This window comes from Lygodium microphyllum, chromosome 12 (genome assembly GCF_053477565.2).
Source record: "Lygodium microphyllum isolate KBCC chromosome 12, Lygodium_microphyllum_v1.1.10, whole genome shotgun sequence".
In the NCBI taxonomy this organism is placed as follows: domain Eukaryota; kingdom Viridiplantae; phylum Streptophyta; class Polypodiopsida; order Schizaeales; family Lygodiaceae; genus Lygodium; species Lygodium microphyllum.
Genome location: NC_141146.1, coordinates 153,126,696 through 153,148,661, shown reverse-complemented (window position 1 = coordinate 153,148,661; position 21,966 = coordinate 153,126,696). Strand labels below are relative to the sequence as shown.

Here is a 21,966-nt window from a genome sequence, read left to right as displayed (position 1 = left end):
TTGGGAAGAGTATTTACCGATAGCAGAGTTTACATATAATAGTGCCAAGCACTCTTCCACTGGGTATAGTCCATTTATGCTAATGTATGGGTTTCAGCCCAGAGCTCCCATGCAGTAGGACTGCATAAGGAAAAGGTTCAGGCAGCCAAGGATTTTTTGGAGGATATGAATAGTATGTTAAAATTTGCTCAAGAAAATATTAAGAAAGCTCAAAATCGAGCTAGAGCTTATGCAGATCCTCATCGAAGAGACATCTAATTTGAGGAAGGAGAATTGGTCTATCTTAATGTGCCTGAACAAACTAAAATCGTGAAAACGGGACGATGTCCAAAGCTTTCACCCAAGTATTGTGGTCCTTTCACAATACTTAAAGAGGATGGGGAAACAGGCTTACAAGCTCCAACTACCTGCTAGTGGTAAAACACATCCGGTTTTTCATGTAAGTAAGCTAAGAAAGGAGCTGGGTGATATGGATAATCTAATCTTAAATGATAACATTGAGGAGCTATTAGATGACCAATCTATTCCACATGAACCAGAAAGAATTTTAAATGTTCGTAACAGACGAACAAGGAATACTATTTATCAAGAATATCTGATCAAATGGAAAGATTGTTTAGAAGAAAGCTCAACATGGGAGCGAGTAAGTACTTTAAGGAAAAGGTTTCCCAATTTACAGTTGGACCTTCTGAGTATCGTTTTCGAGGACGAATCCGATTCTTAAGGGGAAGAAAATGTTACATTTTTTTGTGTAACTTGTTGGGAAACAAGCACGAGGGATGACCGTCCAAGGGCCTTCGGCACCCGAACGGGGTCAAGGGGAGCCTAGGAAATAAGTGAGTTTAAAAATAGTATAACTCACTTGAAGTTGATGGCTGGCGAGGGAGTCATGAATTCGTTCTGGCTAGCAACGTGGCTGGGTGGAGAGTCGGAGGGATCTCTCGTGCTGCATAAGGAGAGCCGACAGAGTTCAGAGAGTGTCGACACAAGGGAATAACCATATAACACTTCCCATCCCCCACCTTCTCCTCCCGTGGTTCCCTCGTACACCCATCCCTTTTAGAGGGGGACAATCTCGATGATGCAAATGTGGACTTCCTAAATCCCAATGTTTCAAAGGGGATATTCCTAGGATGGTGAGGGGCTTCTTCATCAACAGTGTACATCACCAGACTTCATTAGCATTGGCACTCTTTCTATCACCCTTAGATCCGCATCTTCTTTGGCCTTCAACCACATCTAGGATTTGAGAGGGGGTCTTAGTAGTCATGTTTGTCATGCATTGTCATATCCTACCTATGAGCCTCAATTTGAGTCAAACGAGGACATTAGGAGCTCTAACATGTCTGCCATGTGCTTTGAGAGAGGAGGCAGCTCCTTCTAGAGTCTGCATTTCTTCTTTTAGTTGGTTTAGGAGTGACTGACAGCATATGCTGCCCTATCAAACAATATCCAGCCTTACCAAGAGTCTATGCCTGCATCAGCTGCCATGTCAGCATTTTTCTCATTCTTTATGTGCTGCAGTTTGCATTTAATGCAGTCAGCCAGGCCAGCAGCTGTTGGCCAGTTTAGCCGATTCCAACAATTTATAGCTGCCCTCTATTTGGGGCAGATTATCTTCTCTTCCTTGGCAGGTGCTCCATGGGTTGGTGCAGTCTCCTCTGTCTCCAGCATGGACAGCAGGCTGGATATTCTCCATCTGCATCACCATCATTGTCGGTTGCTATTGTCATCATTTCAGCCTGATATGGTGCCCTCACTGACACCTAGGGCTGCATGCAAGAACTGATCAGTCCACTCCTTTGTATTCAGCATTCTTCTTTAGTCAGTGCAAATCTCTCTCTCTCTCTCTCTCTCTCTCTCTCTCTCCCATGTTCGTGGTTCTCTTCCATAGCACACTCTCACAGCAGGCTGGGCAGGGTGGCAATGTTTCCAATGTTTGTTGGCTATCATCCCTCTAATTCTCTTAGCTTTTGCAATCATTTTGTGATCAGCTCCTCTTGGCATTGCGTGTGAACTCCTAACAGTGCAGTTTTTGTTGTGTTTGCCTATACTCTCTCTCTATTCTTTTAACTCCTCTCCATATGGCACCTCCCCTACTATTCTACTGATGATAAACTTCATGGCCCTCACTATCTTACATGGAATGCTGTCATGAAACCATGGTTTGTACAGAAGCAATTATGGTACATGGTTTCTAGAGCTATTGAGCTCCCACTCCTCTTCTAGATAATTGGGACCAAGACAACCATGAGGAGGTTGTGCTTACATGGGATTCCAAGGATGCCCCTGTGTATTCTAATTTTCTCTGATGTATCTCTAAAGAGGTTCTACCAATAGTCACCTCCCGCAAAATAGCTTCAACGGTATGGGAGAAGCTTCAGCTGTTGTATGAGGCTCCCTCAGCCATATGTGTAGTTACCCTTTATGAAAAACTCCAAAAAATGAAGTCCAAGCCAAAGGATACTATCTAGACGTTCTTACTTCATGTTACACAGGTACAGGATTAGCTTCGGCACATGCAATCCACCCTTCTAGAGGCTCATCTTGTGGGTACTGTGCTCTATAAACTCCCTCTGGAGTGTGATGGAGTAGCCACAACTTTGCGGTCTCAAACATCATCAATGCCAGTGAGCTTTACATATATATCCTCAATGTTGCTTGAGCATGAGGCATCTCTACAGTTACAGGGGAGGCTTCCATCCCGGTATAGTAGCCCTGATGAGGCTTTTGTAGCTTCAGAGAGAGGTGATAGAAAGAAGTTGAAGGCCACATGAGAAGGGACACTTGCACAAGGATTATAAGGAATTAGAGGAATCAAGGAAGGAGGAGAAGGAGGAGGAGTAGAATACGAACTCCTCCGCCAAGTCATCCTTCTCCTTTGACTCCGATTGAGATCCTCCAACCAAGGCCTTGAAGGGGTCATCTTCTTCAAATTGAGGGAAGAAGCTAGCTGCCCCTCCTCCTACTTTCTAGTACAAGTGATGCAATCATCCCTCACGACTCTCCAATGCTAGAGAGGGAGTGTGAAAAGGTGGTGAGGTGGGGCAAGTGAGCCTCATCTATACAGGTATACAAGCGCACAAGATCCAAAGAGGGACTTCCCTAATGCATCAACTAAAGTTTGGTAGGTTTTCAAATCCTACAGTTGGGATTGACATCTAGCTTCATGATGAACTGTTACTTGACAAAGAGCGGGATTGGCGCCTAGTCCAAACTCACATGAGTGGGCACTTTGGTGGTTTCACCGATGTGGTATCCATGCTCATATTTACTCAAAGACATTCTTGAAAGGATGGCCATGTATGCTATTGTGAGGCATTGTTTGACAAACATAGAGAACTATTATGATTCTTCTCTATTTTCTAGTTCTGATATGATCGATATCGACATCAGGTTCTCTCTGACACACCTTGGTGGTGGATTGATCACCCATTGCTTGGGTATCCATGGTCCTATTCTCATGGTCTTTATTGTATGGATTATAATAAGTCATTATCATTATATCATTGTATTGTATCAAATCACTTATGATCTAAGAAAGGGTGTTAGCAATCTAACTAGCTCATGAGTAAGTCTAGGCATATGCAATAGTGGACTGGCCATTACTGTTTATTTTAGGCATTTTTTATTGTCATTATTACGATGATTTATGGTATTTATGACCAGCCGACCAACATTTATTGCTGGGCAATCCAATATATTATTTGCATTATTCTCTGCTTATTTATACACCTCCCTCCTCCTCAACCATTGATTCATCACTTGCAAATTCCAATGCATGCCCTCTTGCAGAGAGGTAGCTGATACCGATGCCCACACAACCAATGACTAACTGTTACAGTTACATGCAACTATCTCGTGTTTGGTATATGGATTCCATTTCCCAAAGTTTCTTCTTTGCAGTGTTCTTTTGTTTTCTTATGTTCTCTTTTCTCTAGTGTTGTGCAATCTATTACAACAATCTTCTATGCTTCCATCGCTACACCCACTTCTGACACATACATGTTCTGAAGATATGCTAGGGTTTGCACAGAGAAAACAAAGAATGTGTGAACACAAATGAAACACAATTATCAGATAGTAACGCAATAAATGCAAAACACAAAAACACAAACACAAACAGAAAAGAAAGAGAACTCTAAAATGAATGAATCAATGTTGTAAATGAATGAGAGAATCTACAAAATGCTCAAGGACACACCTGTCCAATGACCGATGGCTCTTGTGGGAATGGGCTAAGGAAGGTATCGATGTGTGTCATCCACCGAAGACGAATCCCAAGTGCAATAACCACTAGTCAGAGTAGAGGCTAATGAAGAAAAGTGTTGAAAACAAAAAGATGACCTACTGTAGATGTTGCAACCGCAAATCAGGTTGATGCTGAAATTGGAAGGGCAGCAAGCTAGAAACCAGAATGCATCAATTTCTAGGGACTAGTAAATGTAGCAATATAACCATCTAAAGATGATAGTAGCTGAATACTGGCAGCAGTGAGAGGCTTGATAGTAACTATAGACCATGTAGAAGCACTTACTGGGGGACTAGACAGCTAGTGGAAGAGGGCTAGTCAGAGTAGAGGCTGATGAAGAAAAGTGTTGAAAACACAAAAATGACCTATTATAGATGTTGCAACCACAAATCAGGTTGATGTTGAAATTGGAAGGATAGTAGACTAGAAACCAAAATGCATCAGTTTCTAGGGTTGAAACTAGTAATTGCAGCAATATAACCATCTAAAGATGATAGCAGCTAATCACTAGCAGCAGTGAGAGGCTTGACAGTAGCTATAAACCATGAAGAAGCACTTATTGGGGGCTGGAAAGCTAGTGGAAGAGGGCTGATGGCCGAAGACTCCAAGACAAAGATGGGTTGAATAGTGGGCAACCTGTCCATTTATAGATACAAAGAAATCTTCCCAAATTAGGGTTTTGATTATGGGACACACAAACTCTTTAGGAATGCACATTTGTTTAAAATGGCAGTTTCAATAATTTGATTAATTAAGTATGTTTTGGGGCTACTTTAAAGAAACTGAAGCATTTTTAGCTCAATACCCCCTCTCAAACTCAAAACTCAACACCCCAACACGCCCTCTTAAGATCAAAACTCAAACCAGAAAGGGACTATACAAGCCCAAGCCGTTGTCCAATGGCTTACCAAGACTACAAAGGTGATGGTTATCTTACCAAGAGAGCCCAAGTGATCAACCCAAAGAGGCCAAACCATCGACCAAAGAGTGCTCATCAACTACCTAGTGGCCTAGATATGAAATGTTGCCTGTAAAGTAACTGAGCCACATTGAACTGTGGTGTTGTTTTTTTGTTTTTTTGTTTTTTTTTTTTTGGGGGGGGGGGGGGGGGGGGGGGGGCGCGCGCGTTGGGGTTGTTGGGTAGGTGGTGGAATAGATATGATATGTTGCCTGTAAAGTAACTGAGCCACATTGAACTGTGGGTTTTTTTTTTTTTTTTTTTTTTTTTTTTTTTTTTTGTGGAGGGGAGGTTTGGGTAGGTGGTGGAATAGATATGATATGTTGCATGTAAAGTAACTAAGCCCCATGGAAAGAATGAAAAGGAATGGTTAGATCCACCACATTACAAAACAGACAAGCTAACCCGACTACTCAAAAGTGTCGATGATGAGGAAAAAGGAGAAAGAAGTATGCAGGTGCGGTGGTAAGGTAGTGAAAAGCACTGTTGGTGAAAATAGCTCAAGATCCGCTCAGGGGCTTTCTACACAATGAGATGCACAGAGTAATGCTACATGATGAGAATGCACATGCAACAAGTGCCACTTGGACAGTGTCTCTCGTTGGCAGATTGTTCACTTGCCCAAGCACCCTTGTACAAAGATGGTGATGATCATGCAAGACCGATGTTGAAAACAAAAGCTAAAACTTGTAGAATACCAAGAAAGAGTAGAAACCCCCTCTCAACCCTGGATGTCAAGGCTGAAGGAGGAAGAGAAGCTTTACATCGATCTTTGTGTGGGATCTTTGTGTGGTGCTGAGAACCATGATGATAGATGAAGATGAGGATCAAGATGAAGCACCCCAACTGGAAAAGCAAGGTAGAGGTCGCTACCATGATAGCATCAACATAGACGTTGCATGATTCGCCTCAAGAGGGGAGCCTCCATGCTAGTAGAATAGCAAATCTCCTAGGAAGATGAAACCACAAAAGAAACAATGCACGTCCCATGTCGCCATCCCTAAAAGGACCAATCCAAACTTATATATTAGCCTTGCACTAAAATACAAAACCATATAAAAGAGATTAGAATATGCAAAGCAAAAGGTTAGTAGTGAGATGCTTCAAAGCAAAACAAGACATGCAACACAAAGATATGCAACATGTGGGTATGAGTTAATTAGTGAATGTAGCAAAAGACAAATAAAGGAAAACCTAAGGATATCACCACCATTGTGTTCTTCCATCACCAAGTCACTACCAATGAAACGCATGATGAGGTGGGGAAGGGTGCCTAGGCTAGGGTATATGGGGAGACTCCAAATGGAAGCAAATAGTGCAATAGGTGAGAAACCAACAGACCAATCAGCTAATCCTTCAGGGGTAGTGAAAGATATGAACTACTGAGACTGTATGTGTGCCACATGTCCAGCACCAATCATGCCAAGGAGCAAATGGGACAACAGCGAGAGGCCTAGCCCCACTAGATTGTCCAACTAGAGTGGAGGTAATCGCAGCAATCCACTGTGATTCTTAGGTGGGAGACCTTGAGCCTTAGTATGACACTCCTCATTCACATGGGCCGATCTCTAGCAATGTGTGCAAAACCTATTATGTTTAGGGAGTTGCTGCCAAATGGGTTTAGTTTCTTTGGTTCCCTCTAAGGAAGAGGTGTTGCCCTTGTTTTTGAGTTGCCTTCGCATCTTGTGAGTTCTTGCCACCTTTGATTTCCCTTGCGAAAAAGAGGCAACCAAATCCCTCTCTGAATAAGAACGTGCGAAGGACTTCTTGATCATGCAATCTCATCGTAATGCAAGAATTGACATTCAAACTCATAGAAGGTTGGCAATCAAGACAAGAAGATATACTAGATAAAGTGGATGTACTTTTCAAGAAGCTTGTTCAAAAAGAATGTAGCATGATCATTATTTGACTTCAATGAGCAAGTAGTGGCAAACTCGGGGAGTAACCCCCTTTCGAATCACACCCTTCCTTAATGAAAAACTCTTGAAGCTCAAAGTCGAGATTGATACATCGAGTGCAATCTCGTGCCGCATAGCAGTTAATGAGATGACTCCAACGCTTAGAAGGGAGAAGAACATGCTATAAGTGAGAGTGGAACTCAAGAAGCAACCCCTACGTTAGCTCAATATTGGTTGTGACATTGTGAGCTCTCCATTTGGAACGGCCGTTCCAGCCCAGCCATGTAATTTTTTATTCTTTTTTTTTTTTTAACTCCTGTTTGACGTTTCCCTCCCGCCTGTCGCCTGTCCCCTGTCGCGCTCGCCTGTCCCCTGCGCCTGTCCCCTGTGCCTGCGCCTGTCCCCTGTCGCGCTCGCCTATCGCCTGTCCCCTGCGCCTGCGGCCTGTCGCTCCACACGCCCCCGCCTGTCGCCTGTCGCCTGTCGCCTGTTGCTGCGCCTGCCTGTCGCCTGCCATTCCACGCGCCCGCCTGCCCCGCCTGCTCGTGCTCCTCCGCCTGCTCCCCCGCCTGCTCCTGCTCCTCCACCTGCACGCTACTCGGCCTGCCACACCTACCTCGCCAAGGCCGTGGGCGTGCGCCATGCCTACTTCTGCGCATCTGACTCTCCCACCTGCCTCTGAGTCTCCCGCCTACGTCGCATGCGGCACACGGTACACTTTGGACCTTGGTTGAAATTTTTGCAATTTCATTGAACTTTGAAGCATTGATATTGAAATGTTGGCTGCAAATTTGTGTAATTACTAATTTCGTTGAAGTTTACAATTTACTAATTATTTGTCACTTCTATATAGATGGCAGCATTGACATCTATGGGATCTTCATCATCCTCAGCAGGTACTTCGTCAACAACTGGACGAAGTCGAAGCACTACTTGGTCATGGTGGGATGAGGTAGATGCAGGGGTGCCATTGAGAGGTGGAGGAGCTCGCCCTTGGAAATGCAAACTTTGCCCTTATGCTCGCACTAGTGGGGATGATAAAGTGAGAGCCCATCTTCTACATGAGGAGGGGAAAGAGGTGCGTTTTTGCACCAATGTATCAATTGAGAAAAGGCACGAGTTACTTGACCGCATAGCCACTTCTATGGGGAATTCACATGCCAGGAGGACGCCAAATATAGCAGTGGATCCAACAACATGGACTCCAAGGCCAGCAGGGCATGGTGCTTCATGCAGACCACCAGTATTAGTGGCTACACAGCCTTCTCGTGGGCCATCAATGGCAACAGGTCGTGGTGTTAAACAGAGTTCATTGCACACTTCATGGGAACCAAAGAAAAAAGAGGAAACAGATACAGCAGTGGCACGCTTTTTTTACCATGACCATATTGCATTCAAATCAGCCAGGTCACCTTATTTTTTAAATATGGTGACAAAGATTGCAGAGTATGGACCCACATATAAGCCCCCTTCATCAGAAACTATCAGGACTACATTGCTTCAAAAGGAGAAAGTAGCCATAGAGATTGCAACAGCAAATATTCGCAATCAATGGGCAAGAAATGGAGTGACATTGATAGCAGATGGATGGAGTGACACACGCCATAGGTCCATACATGGTGTTGTTGCATATTCTCGTGGAGATGTATACTTCATTGGTAGTCATGATGCTTCAGATACTGGAAAGAGTGCAGATGTATTGGCATCCGAGTGGTGCGAGGCAGTGCAGGCTGTTGGGGCAGAAAATGTAGTGCAGTTTGTGGCAGATGGTGAACCTACAAATAGGGCAGCAGGAAACATTTTAATGGCAATGTATCCACATATCACCTTTAGTCCATGCATGGCGCATTACTTGAATAACTTGTTGAAGGATATTGGAGACTTGCCATGGATTGCATCTCTTGTTGCGAAAGGCAACAAGATTATCACATTTATATGTAATCATCAGTACTTGCATGCTGAGTTTCGCAAGAGAAGTGACAAAGAACTTCTTAAATACTCGGATACACGATTTGCATATAACTTTCTTATGCTTGGTCGATTGCACTATTGCAAAGGTGCAATTCGGGAGCTATTTGCTAGTGATGAGTATGAAAATTGGACTGGGGCTGCCACTGCTTCTGCTGTGTTATGTAATGCATATGTTTCTGATAGAGATTTTTGGAATGAGGTTAATCGCACCAACCAAATGGTTGATCCTATTATGCACATGTTGAGGCTTGCAGATGGCATGGATCCATGCATTGGGAAGATCTATGAAGGTATGGATCGCATGATTGAGAGGTTGGATCAAGGAGTTATGCATCAGCAGATGGAATGAGTATGACTCTCCTATGCATGCTGCAGCATATGTGCTTGATCCTGAGTTTCAAGGAAAGATGCAAGAAAGAGACCTTGAGGTGGTCAAGGCTTGGAACACATTGCTTGCAAGGCTTTATCCCAGCCGTGAAATGCAACGCAAAATTAAAACTCAGCTCTCTGTATATCGGCAAACATTAGGGATGTTTGGTACAGAGGATGCACTAGAGGACAGGATAAATATTGGGGCTGCTTTATGGTGGGAGGACTACGGGGCAGAAGCTCCAGAGTTGCAGAGTTTGGCTATTCGTATTCTTAGCCAAACAATTAGCTCTTCTTGTTTAGAGCAACTATGGAGCTCATTCAATCACATTCACTCAAAGAAGAGAAATCGTCTTGGTACAATGAAGACGAATGACCTAGTTTATGTGAGCTCCAATCTTCGCTTGCTAGCTCGTACATCAGTTGCAAAGGCTGATTCTTTTATATGTTGGGAAATAGATGACGATGATGATGATGGTGATGATGATGGGCAGGATGTTGTTCAGCAGGATGAGCATTCAGGCACAGTGGAGCCATCTTCCATGAATCAGAGTACTTAGTAGCTAGCCCTTTGGAACTTTAGAGTATTGACTTGGAAATTGGAGCTCTTGTAACTTGGATCTTTACTATTTAGGCTTTAAAGTTTAGTGCATATTTTGTGTTTTTGCAATGCACACTTGTTGCCAGTTGGACTTATGCAACATTGTTGATTAGAATGTTGAATTATGAATGCGACAATCCATTGCTAGTTACAATGTTTTGAATCTTTATTATTGTTGAAACTTGATTATTATGTCTCTAGAGTCTAATTTCATGAATTATGGTTGATATGATCTCTCTCTCTAGATTCTAAGACAAGTGTTGACTCTCTCTCTCTCTCTCTCTCTCTCTCTCTCTCTCTCTCTCTCTCTCTCTCTCTCTCTCTCTCTCTCTCTCTCTCTCTCTATATATATATATATATATATATATATATATATATATATATATATATATATATATATCTCCCTGCATCTGTTACATATACACATCGCACCACTTTATCATAGCCGACAATTGTTCCCCTATCACAGCCGACATTTGTTCCCCTTTTGTAGCCATTATCTGGAGTACCAGAGCTACATACGCACATACACATACACGACACTTATCACACTCACAGCACCGTATTTTCAGTTTCCAGTTTTTAGCTTTTCATTCAGCACTTTTATTTTGGATAGCTGGACCTCATCAGTTGTATCACAGTTTGTCTCATAGGCCAGTTTTGGTCTTTAGAAGACGTTAATATAACTTTCTCTCTCTCTCTCTCTCTCTCTCTCTCTCTCTCTCTCTCTCTCTCTCTCTCTCTCTCTCTCTCTCTCTCTCTCTCTCTCTCTCTCTCTCTCTATATATATATATATATATATATATATATAGATACAATTCCCTCCGTTCCCGTTCCCTCACTTTGGACGTTCCCCCCGTTCCAGGGGGTCCCGTTTCCGTTCCCGTTCCCCGTTCCTGGTAACTATGCTCTAGACCAACAACTAGGTCCCAAAGACCCTGAGACATAGTTACCAGGAACGGGGAACGGGAATGGGAACGGGACCCCCTGGAACGAGGGGAACGCCCAAAGCAAGGGAACGGGAACGGAGGGAACGGTATATATATATATATATATATATATATATACTCTAGAGAGAGAGAGAGAGAGAGAGAGAGAGAGAGAGAGTCAACACTAGTCTTAGAATCTAGAGAGACAGATCATATCAACCATAAATTATAATTCATGAAATTAGACTCTAGAGACATAATAATCAAGTTTCAACTTTCAACAATAATAAAGATTCAAAACATTGTAACCAGCAATGAATTGTCGCATTCATAATTCAACATTGTAATCAACAATGTTGCATAAGTCCAACTCGCAACAAGTGTGCATTGCAAAAACACAAAATATGCACTAAACAATAAACTTTAAAGCCTAAATAGTAAAGATCCAAGTTACAAGAGCTCCAATTTCCAAGTCAATACTCTAAAGTTCCAAAGGGCTAGCTACTAAGTACTCTGATTCATGGAAGATGGCTCCACTGTGCCTGAATGCTCATCCTGCTGAACAACATCCTGCCCATCATCATCACCATCATCATCATCGTCATCTTTTTCCAAACATATAAAAGAATCAGCCTTTGCAACTGATGTACGAGCTAGCAAGCGAAGATTGGAGCTCACATAAACTAGGTCATTCGTCTTCATTGTACCAAGACGATTTCTCTTCTTTGAGTATATGTGATTGAATGAGCTCCATAGTTCCTCTAAACAAGAAGAGCTAATTGTTTGGCTAAGAATACGAATAGCCAAACTCTGCAACTCTGGAGCTTCTGCCCCGTAGTCCTCCCACCATAAAGCAGCCCCAATATTTATCCTGTCCTCTAGTGCATCCTCTGTACCAAACATCCCTAATGTTTGCCGATATACAGAGAGCTGATTTTTAATTTTGCGTTGCATTTCACGGCTGGGATAAAGCCTTGCAAGCAATGTGTTCCAAGCCTTGACCACCTCAAGGTCTCTTTCTTGCATCTTTCCTTGAAACTCAGGATCAAGCACATATGCTACAGTATGCATAGGAGAGTCATACTCATTCCATCTGCTGATGCATAACTCCTTGATCCAACCTCTCAATCATGCGATCCATACCTTCATAGATCTTCCCAATGCATGGATCCATGCCATCTGCAAGCCTCAACATGTGCATAATAGGATCAACCATTTGGTTGGTGTGATTAACCTCATCCCAAAAATCTCTATCAAAAACATATGCATTACATAACACAGCAGTAGCAGTGGCAGCCCCAGTTCAATTTTCATACTCATCACTAGCAAATAGCTCCCTAATTGCACCTTTGCAATAGTGCAATCGACCAAGCATAAGAAAGTTATATGCAAATCGTGTATCCGAGTATTTAAGAAGTTCTTTGTCACTTCTCTTGCGAAACTCAACATGCAAGTACTGATGATTACATATAAATGTGATAATCTTGTTGCCTTTCGCAACAAGAGATGCAATCCATGGCAAGTTATTCAAGCAATGCGCCATGCATGGACTAAAGGTGATATGTGGATAGATTGCCATTAAAATGTTTCCTGCTGCCCTGTTTGTAGGTCACCATCTGCCACAAACTGCACTACATTTTCTGCCCCAACAGCCTGGACTGCCTCGCACCACTCGGATGCCAATACATCTGCACTCTTTCCAGTCTCTAAAGCATCATGACTACCAATGAAGTATACATCTCCACGAGAATATGCAACAACACCATGTATGGACCTATGGCGTGTGTCATTCCATCCATCTGCTATCAATGTCACTCCATTTCTTGCCCCATTGATTGCGAATATTTGTTGTTGCAATCTCTATGGCTACTTTCTCCTTTTGAAGCAATGTAGTCCTGATAGTTTCTGATGAAGGGGGCTTATATGTGGGTCCATACTCTGCAATCTTTGTCACCATATTTAAAAAACAAGGTGACCTGGCTGATTTGAATGCAATATAGTCATGGTAAAAAAAGCGTGCCACTGCTGCATCTGTTTTCTCTTTTTTCTTTGGTTCCCATGAAGTGTGCAATGAACTCTGTTTAGCACCACGACCTGTTGCCATTGATGGCCCACGAGAAGGCTGCGTAGCCACTAATCCTGGTGGTCTTCTGCATGAAGCACCATGCCCTCCTGGTCTTGGAGTCCATGTTGTTGGATCCACTGCTATATTTGGCGTCCTCCTGGCATGTGAATTCCCCATAGATGTGGCTATGCGGTCAAGTAACTCCTGCCTTTTCTCAATTGATACATTGGTGCAAAAACGCACCTCTTTCCCCTCCTCATGTAGAAGATGGGGTCTCACTTTATCAGTCCCACTAGTGCGAGCATAAGGGCAAAGTTTGCATTTCCAAGGGCGAGCCCCTCCACCTCTCAATGGCACCCCTGCATCTACCTCATCCCACCATGACCAAGTAGTGCTTCGACTTCGTCCAGTTGTTGACGAAGTACCTGCTGAGGATGATGAAGATCCCATAGATGTCAATGCTGCCATCTATATAAAAGTGACAAATAATCAGTAAAGTTCAATAAAATTGCAGAAATTTGCAGCCAAAATTTCAACATGTGTGTGTTAAATTTTTAGCAATGCTAAAAACGCCAGAACTTTGGTGCTACTTCAGCCTGCATTCCTTTTACTGAAAATGCCACAAATTTGGGGCATTCTAGCCTGCATTCCCTTGCTGAAAATGCCCCAAAATTTGGAGTATTTTCAGCTCCCAAACTTGGGGCAATGACAGACTCAAAATGCCCCAATTTTGGGGCATTCCAGCCTGCAATTCCTTGCTGAAAATGCCCCAAAATTTGGCACATTTTCAGCTCCCAAATTTGGGACAATGACAAATTTGAGAATCGAGATAATGATCCTCGAGACTTCATCTGATCGCGGGGAGGAGTCACACCAGGCAAGAGAGGCGGGCCAGGCAGGCAGGAGAGGTAGACGAGTCCCGAGAGCAGGTGGGAGTAGGGCCTAGGCAGTGGGGGCAGGCGGGGCAAGCGAGATAGTCGGCGGGACAGTCGGAAGGGCAGGCGGAGCAGGCGAAGTGGGCAGGGACAGTCGGCAGGGCAGGCGGAGTGGGCGGGGACAGTCGGCAAGTGGAGTGGGCGAGGACAGTCGGTAGGCGGACTGGGCGGACCAGGTACTCGGCGGGAGTGCAGCGTGCCAGCGGCGCAGGCGAGCGGGGGCAGTCGACGTAGGTGAAACGGGCGACAGCGCGGGCGACAGACAGACAGGCGCAGGCGAAACGGGCGACAGCGCGGGCAGTTCGAGACAGCACGGGCAACGACTACAATAAAAAAACTTAAAAGTTAAAAATTAAAAAATTAAAAAAACTCTTGAGCTGGAACGGCCGTTCCAGACCGGGAACGGCCCTGGAATGGCCAGGGAACGGACTGGAACAGGAGGGAACGGGCCAGGAAACGGGCTGGAACGTTTCGCCAGCGTTTCCTTGGCCCGAACCCTTCGGAACGCGTTAATCCATTCCTATGTGCCGGAACGAGCGTTCCCTATCTCTATGCCCTGAGATTCAAGCACTTGTTGCATGAAGTTCGACCAAGTGGTGAAATTTGACATGTTAAAACAAGTCTTATTTGTGGAGACATTCTTGGCCATAGCAACAAGAGTGATAGTACTATAGGATGGGTAAGGTGGGTAGGCTGGGTAGGGTGGGGAAATAGAGTACACTTGGGAATTAATCCCACAATGCCCACCATGCATGCAGGAAGTGTGCACAATGGATCCAAAAGTGGGAATAGATTGACTAGGCATGGACATGGTGACTGTATGAGTAACCCATGAAGGAGGGATAGAGACATGTGGAGCAGAGGATGGAAATTTCTATATGAGAGTGACCCATGGAGTGTGTGATAGCGCACAATAAGCAAAGGATGGAAATCCCTACATCTAAGAGGCCAATATATGAGGAGGTGAGTGTCCGAGGAAAGTGAGGGAGATACCTATCACCATCGTCCCAAGGTAAACAGATTGCTCACTTGTAGGTGTAGGCATAGTGTTAAAGGATATCATTTCCCCTAATGATGTAGCAAGGTGCACAGTGGCATTCACCTCAGGAAATGATGAGACCATTGATGTCGTGTATAGCAAGACAAAGGGCAACTTGACATTTTTGTTTATGAAGGCTCTTCCTCAAGCCGTTCTTTGACAACACTCTGTCCAAGATTTGAGAGGGGGTGCTAGAGATTTATTCATTCCCTCGACAAGCATTGGCAATTTATTATTGTATTATTGTATAGTTAGCACTCTCAAGCACAATTATGCATTTCCTAAATGTAGCTAGGAGAGTTTTTTGCAATTGTTTCATGATTTCCAGCATTGCCTACAATTAGGCTGGTCATGCGTGCTATGTAAATGCCACATGGCATAGGCAATATGGCACAACATTTTTTATTTATTATTTATAGCTGCAGTTCATTATTTGCAGCGGTTGACCACCTTAAACTAGCCGATCTGATCTTTTTTTTATTATTTTAGGCCTATTTATAGGCTGGCCGGTCTCTGGTCATCTTCAATTGCCTTTTCAAGTGGAGAGAGAGCATCTCACAAAGATATATTCAATAACCTGTGTCCATATCTACCTTCTTCATTTCAGCATTCATTCACTACAAATTTACGTGTTCTACTATCTCTTTTCTCTCTCCCTCTTCTCTTCGTATTCATTTTCTTTCAATCTAGTCATATGCTTCCACATTCACTATGCCTTGACACCCTTATGGTTCTAAGGGTGGTTATGATTCATACGTGCGGATTGTAATTGATTTAAGTGGCTGGAATTTCAGACATGCAAAGGGCATGAACCTAGTTAAGCAGCAGGTGCACATGTTGTTTGATTATCATGCAAACATGCATTTCCAGAAGTGGCAACAAATACTTTTAACTTGTGGTGCAATCGAGGGCGATTGCAAGGATTAAAAGGGAGAGGTCTATCAAGAACGTAAAATTTTGATGATTTGCTTAGCATTAGCATTTAATTAGGTGTTAATCAAATGTATAAATGTAAGATGCACGTGATGTGCAAGTTACTTATTACACAAGCACACCAAGGACCTTGAGAAGTTAGTAGGTGTCAAAGGCAAAAGTTGTGATAAATTATCCTTGATAGATACTAGGTGATACTTGGATTCAGATTTTGGCTTGGAAGATTTTATTAGCCATTAACATCAGTGGTGGTGACATTAGAAACTAGGCATTAATTAATTAATTAATGCCGGTTCGAAGGCTAATAAATGCTCAAGAATACTTGGATGACACATTGGCCTATCCCATAGTTACCAGGAACGGGGAACGGAAACAGGAAAGGGGGGAACACCTGAAGTTAGGGAACAGGAATGGAGGGAACGGCATATATATATATATATATATATATATAGAGAGAGAGAGAGAGAGAGAACTCATAGATTAAGTTAGTTGGAAGATTGCAAATTGGTTTATCTAGTAGCATGGTGGAAGTGAGAAGGGTGGCATGATATGCTAGGTACAATATGGGACAACTAGATTATGGGTAGTAGTATGGTAGGCATTGAAAAGGTCATGTTCGACGTGCCAATTTAGTGACCTAATGGATCATGCTTTTCAGGGGGGAACCAACACAATTAGTAGCAACATGATTAGTAATCATATGTCACACACATCCACACGTGTTTGTATATATGTGTGTGTATGTGTATCTATCTCATGTGTGTGTGTCTCACCCACTCACTCACTCAGGCGGGCAGGAGAGGCAGGAGCAGGTAGGGCCCAGGCGAGGCAGGCAGGAGCAGGTGGGCGAGGCAGGCAGAGCAAGCGACAGAGGCGGGAGCAGGCAGGTTCCAGGGAACGGCTGCTGGAACGGTGCGGAACGGGTAGAAACAGGGCTGGGAACGGGCAGGAACGTTCCATGGGCGTTTCGCTCGTAGACACATGCCGGAACGCGTTAATCCATTCCTAAGGCCCGGAACAGGCGTTCCCTGTTTCTATTCCATGGTCGACCCTTTGATAAGAACACATATAGATCTATTGTAAGAAAATTACTCTAGTTGACTCACACTAGGCCAAATTTAGCTTGCTCAATGTCTTTGCTTAGTCAATATTTCAATACACCTACAATGCCACATTGGATTGCTTGTTGCGTGTGTTGAGATATGTTCGGTGCAACTATTCTTATGGACTCACATGGTTTGGATTTGCAAGGTTATACCAATTCTGATTGGACAAAAGATCCCAATACCCAGCATTCCCATGGCAGTTCATTTACTCTTTAGGCATTGCTCCCACTTCACGGTTAAGCTGTAAGCAAGAGACAATGGCTACTTCCACCACTTAAGCAAAGTATCAAGCACTCTTTGATGGCACCACAAAGGTTTTGTACCTAAGGAGTTTGCAAGCAGCACTTTGTTTTCCACATCTGTATCATTAGGATGACCATGATTGTAAAAGGATACTTGGGCAAGTAAACAATTCCCCTGTAAAGGCACTATCTAAGAGGCACCATTACATAGCATTTTGCATTACTCCATGCATCAACACTCTGTTCTTGTAAACAATGCATTTGTGCACATTTATCCCTTTTCAGTTAGAGAGTGGTCAACTCTTGATCCACAGTATTTGCAAAAGCTTCCATAGCAGTCTCCTTGCTTTCTTCATACCACCCACACGTGGTCATGATAGCTTGTCCATTTTGTGATGTGTTGGGTCTAACCGTTCTTTTTGTTCTCCTCTTAAGGAGACATATTACTTAATAAAATGAAAACTATCATTCATATTACTCCCAAGCAAAAAAAACAAAAAACAAAAGAAAAAAGAGCAATTCAATGTGGTTTCATCCACCTTTGCAAGTCCCGATAGGCCACTAGGCAACCAATAAGCCCCTTTTGTCCAATGCCTTGGCCTCTCCAGAGTGATTAAAATAACCATCACTTATGTAATCTCGGTACATCACTAACAAGCACCCTTTGCTCGATGCCCTGGCTACTTTGGGGTGGAACACCTTGGGGTAAAAGAAGAAAATTTGGGCTTGAACTATCTTGACAGTCCCTTCTTGGCTCCACTTTTGGGCCTCATATGGAGTATTGAGCCACAAATGCATTATTACTCAGTTAGCTTTTAATTACAACCCCAAGACTCAAAATTACCAAACTCTTATTAAAAGGAAACAAAATCCGAGAGCGTGTCTATGTCCCATAAGCCAAACCCTAATTTGGAAGAACCCATCTATCTATACATAGGCGAATTGCCCATCACTCAGGCCCATCTCATTTTTACAAATCGTTGGTACCATAACTCTATTTTCCACATCTCATACAAAGGAGATCTCAATTCGAGTTACCCTCCACTCTTGATTGTTGTTAGCACCTGCTGTCTAGCCCTCCACATCAATTGGCAACCTAATTTAGTCTATATTTTCTGCCATATCATCATTTGCTGCCACTTTTCAAAACTTGTCAACTATTGTCAACCTACAATGTGACCTGTTAACCGTACAGTTAACTCTTTCGGCTATCATATAGCCTGTCACGTGTCAGTTTCTGTTACATTTTTCTAATTGCATATTGTACATGTCTACCCGTCTGTCACTGATCGGGCTATCATCAGAGTTGTGTCTACTTCCAGAGGCTGTCTACTATGATTCGGGATTTGTCAAAGTATGACATACTCTCCAACTTATACTCTCTACCTCAATCCTAGAGGCACAAGAGTTCAAGGATCAACATTCACCTTTGCATAATTTTTGTTGCATTAAGCATTGTATATATTCAACAATCATTCATTCATTATCTTTTTCACTATTCATTATCTTTGAGTTACCCTAACCCTAACTATGTTCTTTATTAGTCTATGCTTTGTCATATAATTGTGTTTGTTATCTATATCCAAGCATTTATTTACATATAGTTGATTATTATGTTTTCTCATTATATGTCAAGCTAATGCACTTGGTATGATCATTGATCCGTTTGGTGAAAACTCCACCTTATGTTGCAATATTTTTTTGGGTTGACAATTAGCACTATTACCCTAGGATGTTGTCCAATCTCTTTGCTTTGTCATATAATTGTGTTTGTTATCTATATACAAGCATTTATTTACATATAGTTGATTATTATGTTTTCTCATTATATATCAAGCTAATGCACTTGGTATGATCATTGATCTGTTTGGTGAAAAATCCACCTTATGTTGCAACATTTTTTTGGGTTGACAATTAGCACTATTACCCTAGGATGTTGTCCAATCTCTTTGAAACGAATGTCCTTCATAAAAGTGTACAAGAGTATCTTGCCTCTAGCTTAGATTGATAAGCAAGGGGAGCAAATTGTGACAGCTGCATAAATGATTGGGCTGTCGCAAAACCAACCATTGCGAAAGCCTTTGAATCAAAAGCATTTCTTTTGGAATTGAGGTAGTGTTCCGTGTGTGACAAAGATTGGCAAAGCATGATTTTGCCTTCTTATCTTGCCATAAATGTTTGCATGTAAATAAGTCATTCTCACATTTACTAGAGCATTTTTGGATGATAGTTGCACATCCAATTCAGTGCTCAAAGATTCAAATATCTTTTCGGCCTGTTTAGAAGGTTTTCCAAAGGAATCTCTCATCACTGCCTGTTCTTTAATTGGGTGAGGGACCTCTCAATATTCCTTCTTCTTTCATTGGGTCAGACACTGAGCTCTACAGATTATTTGGACTCATAGGAACCACGCATTTATGGGTGATCGGTTGTTTCAACCTTATGTGTACTCTCGACTTTCATTGCATTAATCGACGTATGATTGTTGCCATTTGGGTGGATGCTTCGGGTGAGGGTGCGGTTAACCACTGTGTTTAGATTGTTGCTAACAGTCTTTGTAAGGTAGTCTATTCACCTCGTTTGGATACTTTACAAGTAAAAAACAGTGGTTTCACCAAAAAAGAGTATGTCTGTGTGTGTACACTAAATCAGAACATTGGTTTCACTCCAAAAAAAAAAAAGTGAGTGAGAGAGAGAGAGAGAGAGGAGAAAGACAGACCATTCATGTGATCGCAGAGAGGGTCACAAAGGCCTAAGTCCTGGAAACGACCGGAAGCTGCAAAGACCTGAGCTTGCAAGCTTTTTTTACCAGCAGCAGCAGCAAGAGACTGTTCACCATGAGGAGAGGAGGATGATCGTTCTTCTTTTTCTTCGGCTTCTTCTTCTTCCTTGTTGCCATGTCGCTGCTCCCGCGATACTCGTTCGGCCTTCATGAGGAGGTGCTGCAACGGCATCAACAGCCTTTCGTGACGCTCTCTCTCGAGGGTGTTAGACTTACTAAGTTCTCACAGACATAAACACGTTGTAGTTGCCTTCTCTTTTATTTTTAGCTTTTTTTCTCTTTTGGTTAAAATTTTTTAACTTCTTATGTTTTGCTGTGTTGGTTGGGGACGCATAACAAGTTGCACAAGTGCTATCGCAAGACCAAACCCTTCCACCCTTTGGTTTCATTGAATAAATAAATCCGCATATTCTCGCTTTCATCGATAGACCAGCCTTACACTAGTGGGTGTAGGCACCAACGCACCCCATTGAAGGTCCCAACTAGTCCAGGACTTGGGAGACGTTGACCTTAACCCTCAACCAATAAAACACTTTATCCAATCGGTTCTTGCAAAAGGAGTGGCATGCCCTCCTTGGGTATTCGCTCATATTTAAACCTTTCATGGAAAACCTAAAAGGTGACATGCCTCTGTTTTAAGATTTTTATGCTAAAATCCTTCAAATTTTGAAGGTTTTCTCACCTCCTAATTTTAGCTTTCAAATGTAAATTTTGAAATCTAAGGGTGGTATTACACTAAACCTAAGCTTTGTTCGAGCATTGCTAAAGACTAGTCTTGCTTATTTTGCGTTGGTGAGGGCCTATACAAGGTCTCTTTGGGAGCTTTTAAATGAGCTAGCTCATGTTACCACCAAGTTGGCAAAGCTCGCATAGCTAGATCTCATCCATTTCACATTTTTCTGAGCAAAGGAAAGCATCTTTTACTCACATTTATTCATCCAAAAGAAAAAAAAAACAAATGGCATGTGATGAATGTGCTCTTCATGGCCAATATTTAGATTAGAGGTGCCCCCCTTGTGGGCATTTGAGTGTCTAAGTCTGAAAGGTAGAGCTCGAGTGGAAGTGCACAAGCGAAAGCAAGAGCAAAGCAATAGCTATGGTAGATGGAGTAAGAGAGAGAGAGAGAGAGAGAGAGAGAGAGAGAGAGAGAGAGAGAGAGACCATATGTGGAAACGTCAACAATCATAATATATAAGTGGTCTTCCCTTATTTAAATGTCACTAAAAGAATGAAAAATGAAGAGATAGTGATGGGCACCTACTCATGCCAAGAGGCATATTCCACGGTGGATTCCGTGAGACCATAGTAGATTCCGTGAGGTTTTGATGCCAGGAGACATATTCCACTGTGAATTCCATGAGACCACGGTGGATTCTGTGAGGTTTTGCGGTGGATTTCGTAAAACTATATTTATTTGCTAGGGCTCGTACACAAGGTGGATTCCTTGTGCGAAAAGTTGACGGGGACGCATGTCCTTTTCGGGTGTCACGTTAATTTAATGTGCAAGTGGGAGATTCCATAGCGAGTGATTCCGCAAAATACATATTTAAATTAATGGACGTTTATGAGTTTAGAGTGCACACTCGTAGTAAATTAAGATTAGGACAGTGTTCCAACCTATTTATTTATTTTGTAGCTGAAGACTGCTAGGTATTTACTTTTGTCGGTTTAATTTTATTATTTTCTAACAATTGTGAATGCTTCAGTTGATGTGAAGAGCAAGCGGCGGTGGCGTTGGGAAGCACTGGGTGATAGTGTGTATTCAAGTTATTTAGAAGAAATTATCATTTTTTATGGGTGCATGTCTTATCATTAAAGACATGTGGCGCTAATATTTATTTAGGCGCGCTTATTTATTGAAGTGCTTGACATGTATCTATTAT

General features: G+C 42.7%; 1 protein-coding gene across 4 annotated transcripts in view; it reads right to left on the bottom strand.

Moving 5' to 3' along the window:
* Nucleotides 1–20,313, bottom strand: part of LOC148028460 (P-loop containing nucleoside triphosphate hydrolases superfamily protein) — an 85,935-nt gene extending 65,622 nt beyond the window's left edge. For all 4 annotated transcript variants that reach the window (XM_087690266.1, XM_087690264.1, XM_087690265.1 and 1 more), the window contains exon 1: nt 20,021–20,313. In XM_087690266.1, coding sequence (XP_087546392.1) covers nt 20,021–20,255 — 235 coding nt within the window. In that variant the 5' untranslated portion in view covers nt 20,256–20,313. The remainder of the gene's footprint in view (nt 1–20,020) is intronic.
* Between the last annotated feature and the right edge of the window lie 1,653 nt (nt 20,314–21,966).